This window comes from Ranitomeya variabilis, chromosome 2, assembly GCF_051348905.1.
Source record: "Ranitomeya variabilis isolate aRanVar5 chromosome 2, aRanVar5.hap1, whole genome shotgun sequence".
Taxonomy (NCBI): Eukaryota; Metazoa; Chordata; class Amphibia; order Anura; family Dendrobatidae; genus Ranitomeya; species Ranitomeya variabilis.
In genome coordinates, this window is record NC_135233.1 from 17,481,233 (window position 1) to 17,504,676 (window position 23,444).

Sequence of the window (23,444 nt, forward strand, 5' to 3'; positions counted from 1 at the left end):
AAAGATAAACATTTCATTTTGATGCAAAAATTGACAAAAGTTCTAAATGACTTATTTTGATATCTATTAGTTCTCCTTGTTCCTTTTTTCCTTTCCTTTGCATCTAATCCTTCTCCTTCATTCCATTCTCATTAAAATGTATCTTCCCGCCCTCCTTCCATAACTTTTTCCCTTCCTCCCTAATACTTTGGATGAGTTTTCTTGTGTGCTTTGTTAAAAATACAGAAATTCAATGAAAAACTGATGGAAAAAAAAATAATTCTTTATTATAATTTTAAAAACTCCAAATAAAACCCTAAACATTAACAAAAAAATACATAGCCCAAAAATAGTGTCACCTCTGTCCGGGGATTATGTGTAGCTTTGTAGCTAAGCTCTATTTTAATTCAAAGGGGGCTCGGCTACAATACCAAAGACTTCCTGTAGACCAGTGTGGCGATGTTTGTTTGTTTTTTAATAACAAAGCAGCCTTTTTTTAAGAATACGACAACAATCCTTTTAAATATTTTTTTTACATACTGTCCAATAAACTGCACCCTGAGGACCATGTAAGATGTAAACGACTTATGTGAATGAATTAGCGACACAACAGTGAATGATTCGCACTATGTTGAGGGATCTGAAATATATTTAGACGCCAACATTTCCTACTGTGTCTCCTTGGAACTGTATCAAAGTCACTCCAGAACTTTTTGCACAATTGCCAAGTCTTATGGAGGCTCCCGGAAAAAATGGAAAATCTCCCGGACTCCCAGAAGATTTGGCTAAAGTGCTGCTAAACCTCCATTCTTGTGCCCGGTGACGGGATGCTACATCTTTAGGTGGAACTCCATCCAATCATACATTATGGATGGTGTGGAATGGGGCGAGTATGAGGCAAAAACACAAGTTCAGGGTTGAGATGTCCCAAAGAGTAGTGGTCATTAGTGATCCTACCAAAGTTGGCAGGTATGACTATTTCTATGGGCCCCTATCCCATACATGACCCGGGGGGTTGAATAGTCCTTAGTGACTCTATTCCCTGTATTTTTCCAAATATTCCAAAAATAATAAAATTTCTATGTAAGTAAAATAGCCCAGATTTCATTGCAGAATTATTATTTTTTTTACTGTACAATTCGTAGCAAAAATGTTTCTTTTTCCACATGAATGTCATATTCTAAAATTCCAAGTAGGAAACATGACCATACAAGAGAAGTACACAGCCGGCTCACAATATAGCTCTCGTTTCTTTTTTTTTTCTTTTTCTTTTTTTTCTTTTGTGATATAAAAAAACATTATACATTATATTCACCTTGTTAGTTTGTTTTTTTTTCCTGTACAAAAATGCCAATGACCGGAGAAATCGTAGAAACAAAATTAAAACAGAGCTAACCAAGTCCATGATGGCTGACAGTACTTTTTTTTTTTCTCTCCCTTTCAGTCACAAGAAAGTCATTAATGAGAATGGTGGTGGACGACTCAAAAATCCATTTTAGTCCTTCGTAAAACGTTGGTACTCTCCAGGTATTTTTTAACTAGGAAGTGCAAGCCGTCAATGAAATCCTGCTACTCCCGGACGATACGGTTGACTGTGTTGCTGACATCTGGAATGACAATTTTTATCTTGTCATATCTTATTAAATTCTGAGCACTATATATTTTGTTAGCTAGTACCCTCAGGGGGATGACAAGGCTTCACTCATTGTTTTATGGATGGACAAGCTTTGGATTTTCAGCTGTTGCTACAGTGTTTCTATAGCAGCGGCCATTTTTCCATATTTTGGGATCTCCAGAGCCAGAAAAGAGTAACTATATGGTTTGTTTTAAAAAAAACACAAAATTTGAAAAACAAATTTTTAAATAAAAAAATTACCTTTACCGACTCTTGAGCCAAGACCGTACTTTAGGTGCTTTAATAATAATTATAGGTAGATCAGCAACAGCAAAGTTTCTAAAGTTTGTACATCCTCTTTCCCTCCACCCCATAAAATGATCACACTTGTAAAATATAATAAACCCCTCTTCCCGATAAATTTACAAATTCAATTCTAATTTTTAGTTGTTTTTTTTTTTAATTTTGAAAATTAAATACATCCCCAAATTTTTATTTTTTTGCCTTTTCTTCAAATGTCTAACGAACAGAAACACTGCTGGTATGAAAAAAAAAAATGTATATATGTAAATGATCTACATAACTTTTTTTTGTCTGAAAATATATATTTGGTTAACGCTTTCCCTTTATTAAGCAGATCGGAATGACTAGAAAACAATATGACGACAACAGATAAGAAAAAAAAGAAACAAATAGGGAAATAAAGAAAATGAAATAAAACATTAAAAGGAAATGAAGGGAAAAAAAATTTGAGGTGACCAAAAATGGTGCTGTTTTTTGGATGGTTGGTGGCGTCATCGTCACATTACTGATGCCTCTGTGGATCTTCATCATAGGTTTGAACTTAAAGACAGGAATGATAATTCCTTCTTCAGACGTCTTTTTCTTGGGTTTCTATGGTAAGGAGCACTTAGATTATACCACGTGCTTCTTCGGAACAGTCCACAACTGCCGGGGCTTAACACAACTGTCTCGACTTGGCAACGCTTGCTGAGGCTTTTGGTGTTGCCCATCTCTGATGTCAGAGACCTACTCAATTCATAGGGTATTTTCTTGTATGCTATACTTGCCGTAGGAAACAGCAAGCCTGCCAATAAAGGAGAAGAACCGTATTTACACTGTGCTTTCCATTACCCATTCTGAGCTGTCGTACGTGCTTCTAGTTGTGTTCCCTGTAAATTCGCTATCATCATATTGTAAAAGCATCCCATTAACTGAGAGGCTTCTCCTAGTCCAAATATTTGTCATCTTTCTTGGGTAACTACAACACTGAGTTGTGGCAAAGTCCCCCATGTCAAAAGAATGACTACGTTTTGCTTTTCCCTCCAGAGGTAACATAAGGAGGCTACGGACTTTGGACTCTTGGTTGCCCAACAAAGGCTCTTTGTCTGACTGGTGGGCTGTGGTAGAAGTCCTGGAGTCTATAGTATCCTCCTTTTTTTGACACCTCAGCTCCAGGGAGGCAAACGCTCCCATAAGTCTATCAATGTTATGTTTAGACCTGGAGACTGATCTCCATTTATTGGACAGAGTGCTTTGGTTACTCTGTAGACTATAGTCATCACCCTCTGGACTATTCACCGAACTAGAAGAGGATGAGACACTACTGTGCACTGAGCCACATCTGAATTCCATTAGTTCATTCCTCACCACCACTTTTGGGTTGACTTGTGGTGGCAAGCCATTCTGCACTGAATTTCCGCCATTAGTTTGGGAATAGACATCGGTGACATTGGCCATCTTGCCCTGGGAATTGTTGCAAATTTTATATCTTACCATTAAGATAACAATGAAGACCAGCAATGTAGCAACTATGATGCCGCCAATAACTAGAATCATTGTTCCCCCTAAGAACTGGCTGTGCATGGACTGGCACTGCTGATAGTCCTCTTGGGTGAAGAACTGAGAGCATCCCACGATGTTGGTGGCTGTTAGAGTTGTTGCCGTGTCATCCCAAATGGCCAAGACGCACAGATCGTAAGCCGTCCCCGACACCAGGTTGTTCACCACAAAGGCTTTGTTTGAAGCAGGGATCATCCTTCAATAAAAAACAACAAAGAGAATGACAAAAGAATTCATTATATTGTGCAAAGTGAAAAAAATATTCATCATTCACATTTCTGAGGGTAACAGTAGTTAAGTATCTACAAGTGTCATATCCTACAGTGTCCGTACAATTCAGCAATTGTTTCCTTGTAGACAATCCAATATTCCACAAAGATTTACATTTCTAGCAAAATGTTTCATTCCTTAGTTAATTCCTCTTTATTTTTCCATTGATTACTTAATTTATTATTTCTTCAGTGTATATTTAATTCATTAATTGATTCATTCATTTTAACCATAAATGGCACTCTCTACTTTTATTTTTTCATGCTTTATTTATTTGTCTTAATTATCTAATTGATTCATAAATTCATAGGTTAATTTCTTTGATTTGTTTTCATTCAATAATTCATTTACTCCATCGTTATATTAGTTTGGTTTATTCATTCTTGTATTCATTGAGTCTCATTCATTCATTCATAATTTTTTCATTCCTTTCATGCATAGATTGGCACCCTCTCTTCTTTTACTTTTTGTTGCTTCATTTATTTCTATAATTTATCTAATTAATTTGTAAATGTATTGTTTCTTTTGTTAGATGTTTTTCAAGTAATTCATTTATTTTATTATTCATTCACATTTTTTTGTTCGTTTCATTCATTCATTCTTCTGTTGTTTCTGACATTTATTAGATTATTTAATTCATTCCTTCACTCACTTGTTCATTTTTATGCATTTAATCATTCACCTATTCACTCACTCATTTTTTCTTTACATCTACTAAAGATTCATTCATTTTACTATATTTCGTTTGTTGTTCAATTAGTAATTAACTCATTAGTACTCTCATTCATTAGTTCTCTCCTCCATTTATTTTCATACATACCATTATTCAATTATTTGTTGGTTCTTTATTTCATTTGTTTATAGATTCATTCATTCATTTATTCATGTTTTGAGACATTCCATATTTAACCAATAATTACATATGTATTAATTAATTTATTATTTTGTTTGCATTCCATAATTCTACTAATCACCAATTCAATCATTTTTAGTGATGACTGATGAGCGGACGTGCTGGATAAGGAGTTATTGAGCATGCTTGGGTGAAAACCAAGTGTCTTTGGCGTGCTCGAAAAATATGTTCAAGTCCCCGCGGCTGCACTTCTCGTGGCTGTTGCGGGGATATTTCATTAATTTGTTCAATTTTCGTTCTTATATTCATTTGTTACATCAATTAGTCTTGTGTCATTTTTTTCATTTCTTAATTCACTTATTGGTTTTCACCATCATCACTTTTTTTCATGAATGTTATCATTCAGTCATTGATTTTCTTATATTTATCGACTCTTTCAATGACTTCATTCACTCATTCCTTTTTTTTTATACATTTCAATTTTTATGAATTCCTCCACTAAATAATTCATTTTTTGTTCTCTCTTTTATTAATTCATTGATTGTTTTGTTTTATTAAAAATATTTAAGTGAAATCATTATTTTAGAAAGCCAGATATATTTTTTTTATACATTCATAATCAGGGAATGATGTGGAGATTATTGACAGAAAGCACTAAATTGGAGAATTTATCTATGGAGAAAAACCTGAGGTGACGAAACCCGGAAGTGACAAATTTTACTCCATGACCATTCCACAAGACGTAACATATTTAGCATATGGAAACATTCAGACCTCATCGAGGTCCTTCAAAATATCAACAACCCACAAATTAGTGTAAAAATAATCCTCATATGATGTCTGTCCACCTCAGGACTGCACCCGGCAGCTCCGCACAAGAGACTGAAACAGCAGAAACATATATAGCTACAGTATCATGTACATTCTAACACTGCACTTTATACTTCGCAATTCAAACTTTACATTTTACACTTTACAATTCATGCTCCACATATTACACTTTACATGTTACACTTTATAATTCACACTTTACAATTTGCACTTTACAATTTACACTTGGCACTTTACAATTCACATTTTACATGTTACATTTTATATGCTACACTTTTCAGTTAACACTTTACAATTCACACTTTTAATTTTGCACTTTACATGTTACACTTTTCAATTCACAATTTACACGTTGCAGTTTACAATTCACACTTTGCATTTCACACTTTACAATTCACACTTTACGATTCAAACATTGCACGTTAAACTTTACAATTCATATTTTGAACTTTACAATTCACTCTTTCATGTTCCACATTGCGCTTTACATTACATGTAACACTTTACAATTCACAATTTACACGTTGCAGTTTGCAATTCACACTTTGTATTTCACACTTTTACAATTCACACTTTGCACTTTATCAACAACGCTCAAATTAGTGTAAAAATATTCCTCATATGATGTCTGTCCAGCTCAGGACTGCGCCCGGCAGCTCTGCACAAGAGACAGAAACATACAACTACAGTATCATGTACACTCTAACACTGCACTTTAAACATCGCAGCTTGCACTTTACAATTCACACTTCACATATTACACTTTACACTTGTTACACTTTCAATTCACACTTTTCACTTTATGATTCAATTGTTCCATGTTACACTTTACAATTCACAATTTACATGTTACACTTTTCAATTCACACTTTACAGTTGGCATTTTACACTTCACAATTAGCAGTTTACAATTCACACTTCACATTTTATATTTTACATGCTACTCTTTTCTGTTCACACTTTACACTTCACACTTTAAATGTTGCACTTTGTGTGTTACACTTTTTAATTCACACTTTATACTTTACGATTCAAACATTACACTTAACAATTTTGCACTTTACAATTCACGCTTTCACACTCCACATTGCGCTTTGCATGTTACACTTTACCTGTTACACTTTACAATTCACATTTTACACATTGAAGTTTACAATTCATACTTTCTATTCCACACTTTAAAATTCACAATTTAAACATTACACACTATATTTTACAATTCACGCTTTACATGCTACACTTTACAATTCAAACTCTGCAATTCACTTTGCACTTTACAATTCACGCTTTACTTGTTACACTTTACATGTTACACTTTGCATGTTACACTTTACAATTCACACTTTGCACTTCACACTTTGCACTTTACTATTTACACTTTCATTGTTGCACTTCACACTTTGCTACTTTTAGTTTGATAAATAGTAATATTAAATCCAAGATCTTAAAGGGACGGTCTCATTAGATCCTTTTAAAATGCAGCTACCACAAAAATAATCAAAACGCCCCGAGTCTTGCTCTTCATATGCTTACTGGACAGTTGATTTCTGCAGAGATAGCTGCTTACATGGCAGCTTTGTGACTTTATTGATTAATTTATTCATATTTATAAATGTACAAGAGAAAAAAATTATTTTCAAATAAATTTATTATCCCTTTTCTGACATCGGATGGGATAGTACGTCCAAGGTCAGATCCCCTGCTTTGATGCAGGCTCCAGCGGTGAGCCCGCATCAAAGCCCGGACATGTCCAGCGATTCACCCGCCGCTATTAACTAGTTAAATGCCACTGTCAAACGTTGACCGCGGCATTTAACTACCGCTTGTGGCCATCGGGCCGGAAATGAGCGCATCGTTTGACCCCGTCACATGATCGGGGGTCAGCGATGCATCGGCATGACAACCAGAGGTCTATTGAAGACTTCTATGGTTGTTGATGCCTGCTTGCTGTGAGCGCCACCCTGTGGTCGCCGCTCATAGCAAGCCTGTAATTCAGCTGCATAGGAGCGATCTATGCATTGCTCCTATGAAGCTGAGCCGATCCAGTTGTGCCAGCTTCTAGCCTCCCATGGAGGCTATTGAAGCATGGCAAAAGTAAAAAAAGTTTTAAAAAATATGAAAAAAAATATAGAAAAGTTTAAATCACCCCCTTTCGCCCCATTCAAAATAAAACAATAAAAAAATCAAACCTACACATATTTGGTATCGCCACATTCAGAATCGCCCGACCTATCAATAAAAAAAGGATTAACCTGATAGCTGAATGGCATCGCGAGAAAAAAATTCAAAATGCCAGAATTACGTTTTTTTGGTCGCCATTGCATTAAAATGTAATAACAGGCGATCAAAAGAACATATCTGCACCAAAAAAGTATAATTAAAAACATCAGCTCGGCACACAAAAAATAAGCCCACACCCGACCCGAGGTCACGAAAATTGAAGACGCTACGGGTATCGGAAAATTGCGGATTTTTTTTTTTTAGCAAAGTTTGGAATTTTTTTTATTGCTTAGATACAAAAGAACCTAGACATGTTTGGTGTCTATGAACTTGTACTGACCTGGAGAATCATAATAGCCGGTCAGTTTTAGCATTTAGTGAATCTATCAAGAAAGCCAAACAAAAAACATGTGTGAGATTGCAATTTCAATGCACTTGGAATTTTTTTCCCGTTTTCTAGTAGATGACATGCAAAAATCTAATTTGTCATTCAAACGTACAACTTGTCCTGCAAAAACTAAGCCCTCACATGGCCATATTGACGGAAAAATAAAAAAGTTATGGCTCTGGGAAAGAGGGGAGCGAAAAACGAAAATGAAAAAACTAAAATACCCAGGGTCATGAAGGGGTTAAAGAGACCAGTGAAATAGTATCCAACGTTTTGGCTGTTTTTGCCTTTATCAAGGTTATCTATATGCAATAAAGAAAAAACATCATACGTAAATCTCATCACTGGAATTATAGCAATACAGGGAACATAAAGTAATTACAATCAAATACATCAATGAATCAAATGATCTTCAAACAAATCATAAAAATAATGATTTTATATGGGGAGAGGTACATTAAATAAATATACATATATATATATATATATATATATATATATATATATATATATATATATATATATATATATATATCAGCCAAATAGCAGGGATATAATAAAAAATAATAATTTCTGGAACCAAAGGTATTTAGACCAAGAAGAAGAAAGACCTGAGTGGAATGAAGACGCAGTAGTGAGTGCAGTATGAATGGAAGCCGTACCCGGGGAGCAGGAGTACATCAAAGATTAAGCCAACCGTGTCATTCATAGGTAAGCGTGCTTACCATGGTGGTGAATCTGCCGACAACCATGGAGTCACAGTTTATGAAAAAAGGGACAGGAACCGTGACGCAGGGTACCGGAACCGTAAGTCACGTGTCGAGGTGTGTTCCATCATGGGAGCATGCGCCATTTTAACAAGTGTCCGAAAATGTTAACACAAGCCCACAAAAAAAAGTGACCTGCGCAATGTGATGAGCCAGACATAGAGCGGAGGGCACATAAGAGAATAAATACAAAATACAAATAGCGGACAAATAATGGAAGGAGTGTAAGAACGAAGAAAGAATGTAACGGAGCAGAACGCAGAATATTCACAGCCACAATATTGCGGTTTCTGAATGATACACAACAAATGAGAAGAAAATAAAAGATGTTTTCATCTCTGAGATGCGCAGAGTGTGATGAATGGATTCTGGTGTTTCCAGATATCTCTATAATCCCTTCCCTCAACCTTCTGTTCAGAGATTCTGTGATTATTTATTAAAGAGATTTCGACAAATCTTGTGTAAGCTGTTCAGGAAAGGCAAAGTATCCTCACCGAGGACGAGACAATACACACAAGTGACAGTATCCATTACACATCCACAGACTGCGAGGCCAGAAAGTCCAGAAATGAAGAAGAGATCATAGGATAGAGACAAAGAGATAATATATAGATACATAGGTGATACATAGATATTAGATAATACATAGATAATAGATGATAGATAGATAATAGAGATAGATAATAGATCGATAGACAATATATATATACACAATAGATAGCTAACAGATAACAAATAGATACTAGTTAGATAATAGATAGATAAATAGATAATAGATAGAAGATGAATAGATAATAGATAGATTGATAGATAATAGATAAATAATAGATAGATAATAGATCGATATATATATATATATATATATATATATATATACACAATAGATAGCTAATAGATAGATAACAGATACTAGTTAGATAGATAATAGATCGATAAATAGATAATAGATAGAAGATGAATGGATAATAGATAGATAAATCTTTTAAAATTTGGCGCTCCTGCTGATTCCTCTCCTCAATTACTCCTGCCACCCACCAGGCCTCTTCTGCAGTGGGAACCCGGGTCCAGGTAGACGTCGCGGGTATGATGCAGGGGCCGGGGAAGGTGACGGGGCAGGAGTCGGTGTGGGATCTGAGGTGGGCGCAGACCTCTCACTCACCAGAGCACCGGTCAGCTGCGACAGTCCTCCACTGCGGCCATGTGATCTTGGAATCACGGCCATGACGGTCCCTCTCTCCATGACTTCCGGCTTCTCTGTCATTCCTTCAAGCGCTGTCTCCTCTGCATCTGCGGTGTCTCTGTTCTTAGTAACTTGCTGGGAAATGTCATCGCTCTTCTAGGCTCCACCCGTTCGTGGGTGGAGATACTTCTGGCTGCTCCACCTGTTTCCTCATGCTCTGCTGGAAAGGCTGAAGCTTATTCTTCACCCGTACCCATTTCGGCCTGGCATTAATCACAGGGGGATGTGGCCTCCTTCCTTTTGGTGCCAATTTCCTTTCATAATGCCCACGAAAGGCAGCACCACCATCTATCTTTGTGCCACTGACAGCTGTCTCCTTGTCAGCGTTCGGCACCATCTTAAAGTCACCATCAGCCACCATCTTTAACTCTTTCCTGGCAGTCACCAGTCCACAAGTCTAGGGAATATTCTCCACCAATTCTGTGGCTGCAGGGCTTCTGGATTCGATCCTGCTGACTACGCCAAATGTAACAATGTGGCACGGGGTGGTAGTCGTGGGCGAGTTCACTAAGCAACAGTCAGTGAGCACCCCGGCACCTTGTACGTGAAAAGATAAGTCCCTTGTGCTGCATGTGCAGCATGCCCCACAGCACACTCACAGGCTCTGTCAGATTCCCCTCAGCTGCTGCCATGTCGGCTCTGCATTCATGAGCTCCGCAAATCACTTCAGAGACGAGGTCATTTTCCAACAGCTTAACTCTTCTAGACAGCAGTGTATTCATCTCACAGACAGCACAAGTCAGAGACATCTTCTTATCTGCATTCTTCACATCAGCAGCACAGTTCACACAGGGCAAAGTTTCCTGTACTTTCCCTTCCTCTGCCATACGGGCAGACTCCAGTATCTCTGTCGTTTCTCTCTCTTTACTCTTGGCACATTACATCAGTGAACATAAATAACTGTCAGGGTGCCGCACATGACACATGTTCTCCGTGTTCAGGTGAGAGCAAGCACATGAGGGTCCCTGCCACCTCCTTACATATGTGACCTTGTTATTTTCAGGGCTGCAAAGATCATTGTGACAAGACGACTTGTGGCTGGGAGATGTGGATATGAAGGTCTGACCAGATGGAGAAGAAACAGCAGAAAGCGGCTCTAATCAGACGAGACGTCAGCAGTAAGTGCCTGGATCTAGATATTATTCTGTCTGCACTGTGTGACGTGAAGTGATATATACACTCACCGGCCACTTTATTAGGTACACCTGTCCAACTTCTTGTTAACACTTAATTTCTAATCAGCCAATCACATGGCGGCAACTCAGTGCATTTAGGCATGTAGACATGGTCAAGACAATCTCCTGCAGTTCAAACCGAGCATCAGTATGGGGAAGAAAGGTGATTTGAGTGCCTTTGAACGTGGCATGGTTGTTGGTGCCAGAAGGGCTGGTCTGAGTATTTCAGAAACTGCTGATCTACTGGGATTTTCACGCACAACCATCTCTAGGGTTTACAGAGAATGGTCCGAAAAAGAAAAAAAATCCAGTGAGCGGCAGTTCTGTGGGCGGAAATGCCTTGTTGATGCCAGAGGTCAGAGGAGAATGGGCAGACTGGTTCGAGCTGATAGAAAGGCAACAGTGACTCAAATCGCCACCCGTTACAACCAAGGTAGGCCTAAGAGCATCTCTGAACGCACAGTGCGTCGAACTTTGAGGCAGATGGGCTACAGCAGCAGAAGACCACACCGGGTACCACTCCTTTCAGCTAAGAACAGGAAACTGAGGCTACAATTTGTACAAGCTCATCGAAATTGGACAGTAGAAGATTGGAAAAACGTTGCTTGGTCTGATGAGTCTCGATTTCTGCTGCGACATTCGGATGGTAGAGTCAGAATTTGGCGTAAACAACATGAAAGCATGGATCCATCCTGCCTTGTATGGAGCATCTTTGGGATGTGCAGCCGACAAATCTGCGGCAACTGTGTGATGCCATCATGTCAATATGGACCAAATTCTCTGAGGAATGCTTCCAGCACCTTGTTGAATCTATGCCACGAAGAATTGAGGCAGTTCTGAAGGCAAAAGGGGGTCCAACCCGTTACTAGCATGGTGTACCTAATAAAGTGGCCGGTGAGTGTATATATATATATATATATATATATATATATATATATATATATATATATATATATATTTTTTTTTTTTTTTTTAAACCCCTTATTCTACATTCTACATTACATTTGTGTGAAATGTCCGTGTGCTTCCAGGTTTTTTTTTTCATGATGGCACACCGACTTTTAGACAGAGTTTTATAGGTCCATTCGCATATATATAAAAATCACGGTTCTGAGAATGAGATCTGTGAGGGTCAGAGAATGATCTGTTCTGATCCGATTTTGTTGATCAGAATAGGACAAGCTCATTGCGTCTGTAAAAGCGTGTAGCACATCAACACAGCAAACAGGGATGAAGCCTTATTATGTATCACGCAGTCTCTTGGTATATAGTCCACTCACTTATTATGTACAGCACAGTCCCTTAGTATATAGTGTACTTACTTTTTATGCATAGCAGAGTCCCTTAGTATATAGTGTACTCACTTATGTATAGCAGTCCCTTAGTATATAGTGTACTCACTTATTATGTATAGCACACTCCCTTTAGTATATAGTGTACTCACTTATATATAGCACAGTCCCTTAGTATATAGTGTACTCACTTACTATGCATAGCAAATTCCCTTAGTATAAAATGTACTCACTTATAATGTATAGCACAGTCCCTTAGTATATAGTGTACTCACTTATGTATAGCACAGTCCCTTAGTATATAGTGTACTCACGTATTATGTATAGCAGAGTCCCTTAGTATATAGTGTACTCACTTATTATGTATAGCACCATCCTTAGTTACATGATCCCACCTTTAGTTCCTGTTTTGGAACTTGCAGCTCTCTGGCGCCCTTTTACCCTCAGGTCAGTCAGGTAACTACATGTAGGCTAAGTAGTCACCAGAATGGCTGCCTTACTATGTACTGGCTATTTGGCACTCTGCAGGGAGGGCGGTATGTATGTCCCCAGTCTCAGGTGGGTAATACACAAAATAACCTCCGTCCCTCACTGCCAGAGTCTCCCCAAATACCCCAGAGCACACTTTGCTGCCACCAGCTCCTAATTCTAATCAATATCGGGTCAGGAGCCAACCCAACAGTACCGTAGTTTTAGCATGGAGGACATGTGGGGTATGTTTAGAGTAAGAAGAACAAAGCTAGAAAAGTTTTATAGATTTTACTCCAAAAAATGTAGGCACTTTTTACAAAAATATAAAAGATGTTACAAAATGGGGCAGTTACAGTATATACAGGCAATTACAAAATAACAGGGATTAAAATATGAAACTTATTTATCAGTCAATGGCACGCCATGTGGAGTGGTGGGGGGAGGGGAACCGTCCCCAAATAATCAGGTCAAAATGCACAGCCTCTCCTGGCTGATTCCCCAGGCAGAAAGACAACTTCCTAATTGGGGCTTCATAGCCTTATAATACTTTCTGTCCCATGATCTCATTGAGTGGAAGGAGCTAAGGCATGCACTCGCCTTTTGAAAGTTATGAAAAAGCTTAAGAATTCCACAGCTCTATCTGGAAACCTTGTAGAGTGATGTCGGGACTATCATTATTCTTGTTCTGAAATTATCTTTCTATTAAGTCCACACATGAAGTGGCTGTGTAGCTCAGTCGTACAGTGTTCATTTTAGGACATGATCACATATCAAAACTGTAGAGCTTTCCTACTCTATTATTAATTGGTGCTATGATATTTAAGTTTGCAAGGACAAAGAAGCCTTGGTTTGCCATGTGCTCCTAACCTTTTACTTTCGGTTCCATGTTACACAAGCTGTATAGCAGTAGGGGTGAGGGGAATCACACACAGGCACATGAGGGCAGAGGAAACTGCAGTTGCTAAAGGGGGAAAGCTGCAAGGGGAATGCCATTCACATACCGAAAAGCTGCTGCAGGCTGCAGAAATCTTTATGTGTAATTGGAACATTAAGAAGTTCCTCATATTTCTTGACAGCCGCACACACAGCTCTCCTGTCTCCCTGCAGTATACCATCAGTGCATGCAGCACACACAGCTCTCCTGTCTCCCTGCAGTATACCATCAGTGCATGCAGCACACACAGCTCTCCTGTCTCCCTGCAGTATACCATCAGTGCATGCAGCACACAACTCTCCTGTCTCCCTGCAGTATACCATCAGTGCATGCAGCACACACAGCTCTCCTGTCTCCCTGCAGTATACCATCAGTACATGCAGCACACACAGCTCTCCTGTCTCCCTGCAGTATACCATCAGTGCATGCAGCACACAGCTCTCCTGTCTCCCTGCAGTATACCATCAGTGCATGCAGCACACACAGATCTCCTGTCTCCCTGCAGTATACTATCAGTGCATGCAGCACACACAGCTCTCCTGTCTCCCTGCAGTATACCATCAGTGCATGCAGCACACACAGCTCTCCTGTCTCCCTGCAGTATACCATCAGTGCATGCAGCACACACAGCTCTCCTGTCTCCCAGCAGTATACCATCAGTGCATGCAGCACACAACTCTCCTGTCTCCCTGCAGTATACCATCAGTGCATGCAGCACACAGCTCTCCTGTCTCCCTGCAGTATACCATCAGTGCATGCAGCACACACAGCTCTCCTGTCTCCCAGCAGTATACCATCAGTACATGCAGCACACACAGCTCTCCTGTCTCCCTGCAGTATACCATCAGTGCATGCAGCACACACAACTCTCCTGTCTCCCTGCAGTATACCATCAGTGCATGCAGCACACACAGCTCTCCTGTCTCCCTGCAGTATACCATCAGTGCATGCAGCACACACAGCTCTCCCTGCATTATACCATCAGTGCATGCAGCACACACAGCTCTCCTGTCTCCCTGCAGTATACCATCAGTACATGCAGCACACACAGCTCTCCTGTCTCCCTGCAGTATACCATCAGTGCATGCAGCACACAACTCTCCTGTCTCCCTGCAGTATACCATCAGTGCATGCAGCACACACAACTCTCCTGTCTCCCTGCAGTATACCATCAGTGCATGCAGCACACACAGCTCTCCTGTCTCCCTGCAGTATACCATCAGTACATGCAGCACACACAGCTCTCCTGTCTCCCTGCAGTATACCATCAGTGCATGCAGCACACACAGCTCTCCTTTCTCCCTGCAGTATACCATCAGTACATGCAGCACACACAGCTCTCCTGTCTCCCTGCAGTATACCATCAGTACATGCAGCACACAGCTCTCCTGTCTCCCTGCAGTATACCATCAGTACATGCAGCACACAGCTGTCCTGTCTCCCTGCAGTATACCATTAGTACATGCAGCACACACAGCTCTCCTGTCTCCCTGCAGTATACCATCAGTGCATGCAGCACACGCAGCTCTCCTGTCTCCCTGCAGTATACCATCAGTGCATGCAGCACACAGCTCTCCTGTCTCCCTGCAGTATACCATCAGTGCATGCAGCACACACAGCTCTCCTGTCTCCCTGCAGTATACTATTAGTACATGCAGCACACACAGCTCTCCTTTCTCCCTGCAGTATACCATTAGTACATGCAGCACACACAGCTCTCCTTTCTCCCTGCAGTATACCATCAGTACATGCAGCACACACAGCTCTCCTGTCTCCCTGCAGTATACCATCAGTGCATGCAGCACACAGCTCTCCTGTCTCCCTGCAGTATACTATCAGTGCATGCAGCACACACAGCTCTCCTGTCTCCCTGCAGTATACCATCAGTGCATGCAGCACACAGCTCTCCTGTCTCCCTGCAGTATACTATCAGTACATGCAGCACACAGCTCTCCTGTCTCCCTGCAGTATACCATCAGTGCATGCAGCACACAGATCTCCTGTCTCCCTGCAGTATACCATCAGTACGTGCAGCACACACAGCTCTCCTGTCTCCCTGCAGTATACTATCAGTACATGCAGCACACAGCTCTCCTGTCTCCCTGCAGTATACCATCAGTGCATGCAGCACACAACTCTCCTGTCTCCCTGCAGTATACCATCAGTGCATGCAGCACACACAGCTCTCCTGTCTCCCTGCAGTATACCATCAGTGCATGCAGCACACACAGCTCTCCTGTCTCCCTGCAGTATACCATCAGTGCATGCAGCACACACAGCTCTCCTGTCTCCCTGCAGTATACCATCAGTGCATGCAGCACACACAGCTCTCCTGTCTCCCTGCAGTATACCATCAGTGCATGCAGCACACACAGCTCTCCTGTCTCCCTGCAGTATACCATCAGTGCATGCAGCACACACAGCTCTCCTGTCTCCCTGCAGTATACCATCAGTGCATGCAGCACACACAGCTCTCCTGTTTCCCTGCAGTATACCATCAGTGCATGCAGCACACAGCTCTCCTGTCTCCCTGCAGTATACCATCAGTGCATGCAGCACACACAGCTCTCCTGTCTCCCTGCAATATACCATCAGTGCATGCAGCACACACAGCTCTCCTGTCTCCCTGCAGTATACCATCAGTGCATGCAGCACACACAGCTCTCCTGTCTCCCTGCAGTATACTATCAGTGCATGCAGCACACACAGCTCTCCTGTCTCTCTGCAGTATAACATCAGTGCATGCAGCACACAGCTCTCCTGTCTCCCTGCAGTATACTATCAGTGCATGCAGCACACGCAGCTCTCCTGTCTCCCTGCAGTATACCATCAGTGCATGCAGCACACACAGCTCTCCTGTCTCCCTGCAATATACCATCAGTGCATGCAGCACACACAGCTCTCCTGTCTCCCTGCAGTATACCATCAGTGCATGCAGCACACACAGCTCTCCTGTCTCCCTGCAGTATACCATCAGTGCATGCAGCACACAGCTCTCCTGTCTCCCTGCAGTATACCATCAGTGCATGCAGCACACACAGCTCTCCTGTCTCCCTGCAGTATACCATCAGTGCATGCAGCACACACAGCTCTCCTGTCTCCCTGCAGTATACCATCAGTGCATGCAGCACACAGCTCTCCTGTCTCCCTGCAGTATACCATCAGTGCATGCAGCACACACAGCTCTCCTGTCTCCCAGCAGTATACCATCAGTACATGCAGCACACACAGCTCTCCTGTCTCCCTGCAGTATACCATCAGTGCATGCAGCACACACAACTCTCCTGTCTCCCTGCAGTATACCATCAGTGCATGCAGCACACACAGCTCTCCTGTCTCCCTGCAGTATACCATCAGTGCATGCAGCACACAACTCTCCTGTCTCCCTGCAGTATACCATCAGTGCATGCAGCACACACAGCTCTCCTGTCTCCCTGCAGTATACCATCAGTACATGCAGCACACACAGCTCTCCTGTCTCCCTGCAGTATACCATCAGTGCATGCAGCACACAGCTCTCCTGTCTCCCTGCAGTATACCATCAGTGCATGCAGCACACACAGCTCTCCTGTCTCCCAGCAGTATACCATCAGTACATGCAGCACACACAGCTCTCCTGTCTCCCTGCAGTATACCATCAGTGCATGCAGCACACACAACTCTCCTGTCTCCCTGCAGTATACCATCAGTGCATGCAGCACACACAGCTCTCCTGTCTCCCTGCAGTATACCATCAGTGCATGCAGCACACACAGCTCTCCTGTCTCCCTGCAGTATATTATCAGTGCATGCAGCACACAACTCTCCTGTCTCCCTGCAGTATACCATCAGTGCATGCAGCACACACAGCTCTCCTGTCTCCCTGCAGTATACTATCAGTGCATGCAGCACACACAGCTCTCCTGTCTCCCTGCAGTATACCATCAGTGCATGCAGCACACAACTCTCCTGTCTCCCTGCAGTATACCATCAGTGCATGCAGCACACACAGCTCTCCTGTCTCCCTGCAGTATACCATCAGTGCATGCAGCACACAACTCTCCTGTCTCCCTGCAGTATACCATCAGTGCATGCAGCACACACAGCTCTCCTGTCTCCCTGCAGTATACCATCAGTACATGCAGCACACACAGCTCTCCTGTCTCCCTGCAGTATACCATCAGTGCATGCAGCACACAGCTCTCCTGTCTCCCTGCAGTATACCATCAGTGCATGCAGCACACACAGCTCTCCTGTCTCCCAGCAGTATACCATCAGTACATGCAGCACACACAGCTCTCCTGTCTCCCTGCAGTATACCATCAGTGCATGCAGCACACACAACTCTCCTGTCTCCCTGCAGTATACCATCAGTGCATGCAGCACACACAGCTCTCCTGTCTCACTGCAGTATACTATCAGTGCATGCAGCACACACAGCTCTCCTGTCTCCCTGCAGTATACCATCAGTGCATGCAGCACACAACTCTCCTGTCTCCCTGCAGTATACCATCAGTGCATGCAGCACACACAGCTCTCCTGTCTCCCTGCAGTATACTATCAGTGCATGCAGCACACAGCTCTCCTGTCTCCCTGCAGTATACCATCAGTGCATGCAGCACACACAGCTCTCCTGTCTCCCAGCAGTATACCATCAGTACATGCAGCACACACAGCTCTCCTGTCTCCCTGCAGTATACCATCAGTGCATGCAGCACACACAACTCTCCTGTCTCCCTGCAGTATACCATCAGTGCATGCAGCACACACAGCTCTCCTGTCTCCCTGCAGTATACCATCAGTGCATGCAGCACACACAGCTCTCCCTGCATTATACCATCAGTGCATGCAGCACACACAGCTCTCCTGTCTCCCTGCAGTATACCATCAGTACATGCAGCACACACAGCTCTCCTGTCTCCCTGCAGTATACCATCAGTGCATGCAGCACACAACTCTCCTGTCTCCCTGCAGTATACCATCAGTGCATGCAGCACACACAACTCTCCTGTCTCCCTGCAGTATACCATCAGTGCATGCAGCACACACAGCTCTCCTGTCTCCCTGCAGTATACCATCAGTACATGCAGCACACACAGCTCTCCTGTCTCCCTGCAGTATACCATCAGTGCATGCAGCACACACAGCTCTTTCTCCCTGCAGTATACCATCAGTACATGCAGCACACACAGCTCTCCTGTCTTCATGCAGTATACCATCAGTACATGCAGCACACACAGCTCTCCTGTCTCCCTGCAGTATACCATCAGTACATGCAGCACACAGCTCTCCTGTCTCCCTGCAGTATACCATCAGTACATGCAGCACACAGCTGTCCTGTCTCCCTGCAGTATACCATTAGTACATGCAGCACACACAGCTCTCCTGTCTCCCTGCAGTATACCATCAGTGCATGCAGCACACGCAGCTCTCCTGTCTCCCTGTAGTATACCATCAGTGCATGCAGCACACAGCTCTCCTGTCTCCCTGCAGTATACCATCTGCGCATGCAGCACACACAGCTCTCCTGTCTCCCTGCAGTATACTATTAGTACATGCAGCACACACAGCTCTCCTGTCTCCCTGCAGTATACCATCAGTGTATGCAGCACACACAGCTCTCCTGTCTCCCAGCAGTATACCATCAGTGCATGCAGCACACACAGCTCTCCTTTCTCCCTGCAGTATACCATCAGTACATGCAGCACACACAGCTCTCCTGTCTCCCTGCAGTATACCATCAGTGCATGCAGCACACAGCTCTCCTGTCTCCCTGCAGTATACTATCAGTGCATGCAGCACACACAGCTCTCCTGTCTCCCTGCAGTATACCATCAGTGCATGCAGCACACACAGATCTCCTGTCTCCCTGCAGTATACCATCAGTGCATGCAGCACACAGCTCTCCTGTCTCCCTGCAGTATACTATCAGTACATGCAGCACACAGCTCTCCTGTCTCCCTGCAGTATACCATCAGTGCATGCAGCACACAACTCTCCTGTCTCCCTGCAGTATACCATCAGTGCATGCAGCACACACAGCTCTCCTGTCTCCCTGCAGTATACCATCAGTGCATGCAGCACACACAGCTCTCCTGTCTCCCTGCAGTATACCATCAGTGCATGCAGCACACACAGCTCTCCTGTCTCCCTGCAGTATACCATCAGTGCATGCAGCACACACAGCTCTCCTGTCTCCCTGCAGTATACCATCAGTGCATGCAGCACACACAGCTCTCCTGTCTCCCTGCAGTATACCATCAGTGCATGCAGCACACACAGCTCTCCTGTCTCCCTGCAGTATACCATCAGTGCATGCAGCACACACAGCTCTCCTGTCTCCCTGCAGTATACCATCAGTGCATGCAGCACACAGCTCTCCTGTCTCCCTGCAGTATACTATCATTGCATGCAGCACACAGCTCTCCTGTCTCCCTGCAGTATACCATCAGTGCATGCAGCACACACAGCTCTCCTGTCTCCCTGCAGTATACCATCAGTGCATGCAGCACACAGCTCTCCTGTCTCCCTGCAGTATACCATCAGTGCATGCAGCACACAACTCTCCTGTCTCCCAGCAGTATACCATCTGTGCATGCAGCACACAGCTCTCCTGTCTCCCTGCAGTATACCATCAGTGCATGCAGCACACAGCTCTCCTGTCTCCCAGCAGTATACCATCAGTGCATGCAGCACACAGCTCTCCTGTCTCCCTGCAGTATACCATCAGTGCATGCAGCACACAGCTCTCCTGTCTCCCAGCAGTATACCATCAGTGCATGCAGCACACAACTCTCCTGTCTCCCAGCAGTATACCATCAGTGCATGCAGCACACAGCTCTCCTGTCTCCCTGCAGTATACCATCAGTGCATGCAGCACACACAGCTGTCCTGTCTCCCTGCAGTATACCATCAGTGCATGCAGCACACAGCTCTCCTGTCTCCCTGCAGTATACTATCAGTGCATGCAGCACACACAGCTCTCCTGTCTCCCTGCAGTATACCATCAGTGCATGCAGCACACAACTCTCCTGTCTCCCTGCAGTATACCATCAGTGCATGCAGCACACACAGCTCTCCTGTCTCCCTGCAGTATACCATCAGTGCATGCAGCACACAGCTCTCCTGTCTCCCTGCAGTATACCATCAGTACATGCAGCACACACAGCTCTCCTGTCTCCCTGCAGTATACCATCAGTGTATGCAGCACACACAGCTCTCCTGTCTCCCTGCAGTATACCATCAGTGCATGCAGCACACACAGCTCTCCTGTCTCCCTGCAGTATACCATCAGTGCATGCAGCACACAGCTCTCCTGTCTCCCTGCAGTATACCATCAGTGCATGCAGCACACACAGCTCTCCTGTCTCCCTGCAGTATACCATCAGTACATGCAGCACACACAGCTCTCCTGTCTCCCTGCAGTATACCATCAGTGCATGCAGCACACACAGCTCTCCTGTCTCCCTGCAGTATACCATCAGTACATGCAGCACACAGCTCTCCTGTCTCCCTGCAGTATACTATCAGTGCATGCAGCACACACAGCTCTCCTGTCTCCCTGCAGTATACCATCAGTACATGCAGCACACACAGCTCTCCTGTCTCCCTGCAGTATACCATCAGTACATGCAGCACACACAGCTCTCCTGTCTCCCTGCAGTATATCATCAGTACATGCAGCACACACAGCTCTCCTGTCTCCCTGCAGTATACCATCAGTACATGCAGCACACACAGCTCTCCTGTCTCCCTGCAGTATACCATCAGTGCATGCAGCACACAGCTCTCCTGTCTCCCTGCAGTATACCATCAGTGCATGCAGCACACACAGCTCTCCTGTCTCCCTGCAGTATACCATCAGTGCATGCAGCACACACAGCTCTCCTGTCTCCCTGCAGTATACCATCAGTGCATGCAGCACACAGCTCTCCTGTCTCCCTGCAGTATACCATCAGTACATGCAGCACACAGCTCTCCTGTCTCCCTGCAGTATACCATCAGTGCATGCAGAACACACAGCTCTCCTGTCTCCCTGCAGTATACCATCAGTGCATGCAGCACACACAGCTCTCCTGTCTCCCTGCAGTATACCATCAGTGTATGCAGCACACAGCTCTCCTGTCTCCCTGCAGTATACCATCAGTACATGCAGCACACACAGCTCTCCTGTCTCTCTGCAGTATACCATCAGTGCATGCAGCACACACAGCTCTCCTGTCTCCCTGCAGTATACTATCAGTGCATGCAGCACGCACAGCTCTCCTGTCTCCCTGCAGTATACCATCAGTGCATGCAGCACACACAGCTCTCCTGTCTCCCTGCAGTATACCATCAGTGCATGCAGCACACACAGCTCTCCTGTCTCTCTGCAGTATACCATCAGTGCATGCAGCACACACAGCTCTCCTGTCTCCCAGCAGTATACTATCAGTGCATGCAGCACACACAGCTCTCCTGTCTCTCATGGCTGTGAACATCTCTTCCTTGGAGAAATCCTTTAAGGATGTAGAAAGTATAATTGCGGACTGACTCTGGTCCAGTTTCTGCCTTGTCCCTCGGGTGAAACAGATCAAACAAATGGAGCAGGATAGAAAACAAGGTTGTGCTAATTTCCAAGAATAGAGAACAGAACAATTATAGCTCGCCGGCCGCCGGCCGAGTGCATGGTATTGATTTCTGGAGCTGAGATTTAATGCATATCTTGCAGAAATAACGTGACGCTCCCCACCACACATGACGCTCCCCACCACACTGTGTCCCACAACGGCACAGGCCAATTAGTTTTGGAAGAAAAGATTAAATTATTTCTGCATTATTTTGCTGCATCCGCTTTTCCCTCCGAGGGGCCGCAGTGTATTATAGACCAAAATCCGAGCCTCACTGAGATAGCCTTACAATAAAAAACCTGCTGCCACCCAAACTGCATTGAAATATGCTGCTGGAACTTGAGATCTAACAATGATAATCTTCTTAAAAGGGTTTTCTGGAGAAGTTTCATGACATCTTACAAAGATGTGCTACAAACCCAGAAACATTGCTGCTGTTTAGGTGCACAGTGACCACATCTGTCCACTAGGTGGGGTGTAGAAGTCTACAAGCTCTTACATATTATACTATACACAGCCATATATCCAGAGGCAGCAGAGCAGAGTTTGTTGTTTGATTATTTATCTGGATGAATTGAGAATGAACGGAGCTTAACCTGAAACTGTAGGACCCCAGTGCAAAAGTCTTCGGATCTCCAATGTCAGGAATATTATATATTTGATTGTCTATGATCACGCACACTGAGCACTGCTACCACCAAGAACTGAGTACAGTCACATGCTGCAGATTCGACCCCCCTTCTTCTCTCTGCCTCTCAGCACACTGAAATCCTAAACCCCTCATTTCTCCCCCTCCCTCAAGACTTTATAAGGCTCCGTGCTGCGGCAGACAAGTCTCCCACCCGATACTGGTTAAAACTGGTACAAAAAGCATAGGATTCTATTGTTATTTTCAGGTTATATATATTGGCACCGAACCGGGCTAGAGATATAAGGATTATGTATTCTGGATGTCCGTTAAAAGATCTATAACTCACTG

The 23,444-nt window shown here is 43.5% G+C and overlaps 1 protein-coding gene across 4 annotated transcripts in view; it reads right to left on the bottom strand.

Annotated features, from left to right (window-relative positions):
• Nucleotides 1-241: 241 nt before the first annotated feature.
• Nucleotides 242-23,444, bottom strand: part of LRFN2 (leucine rich repeat and fibronectin type III domain containing 2) — a 579,865-nt gene continuing 556,662 nt past the window's right edge. For 3 of the 4 annotated variants that reach the window (XM_077282049.1, XM_077282050.1, XM_077282051.1), the window contains exon 4: nt 242-3,632. In XM_077282049.1, the coding sequence (XP_077138164.1) occupies nt 2,708-3,632 (925 nt within the window). In that variant the 3' untranslated portion in view covers nt 242-2,707. The remainder of the gene's footprint in view (nt 3,633-23,444) is intronic. The other variant, XM_077282052.1, reaches the window with a different exon arrangement.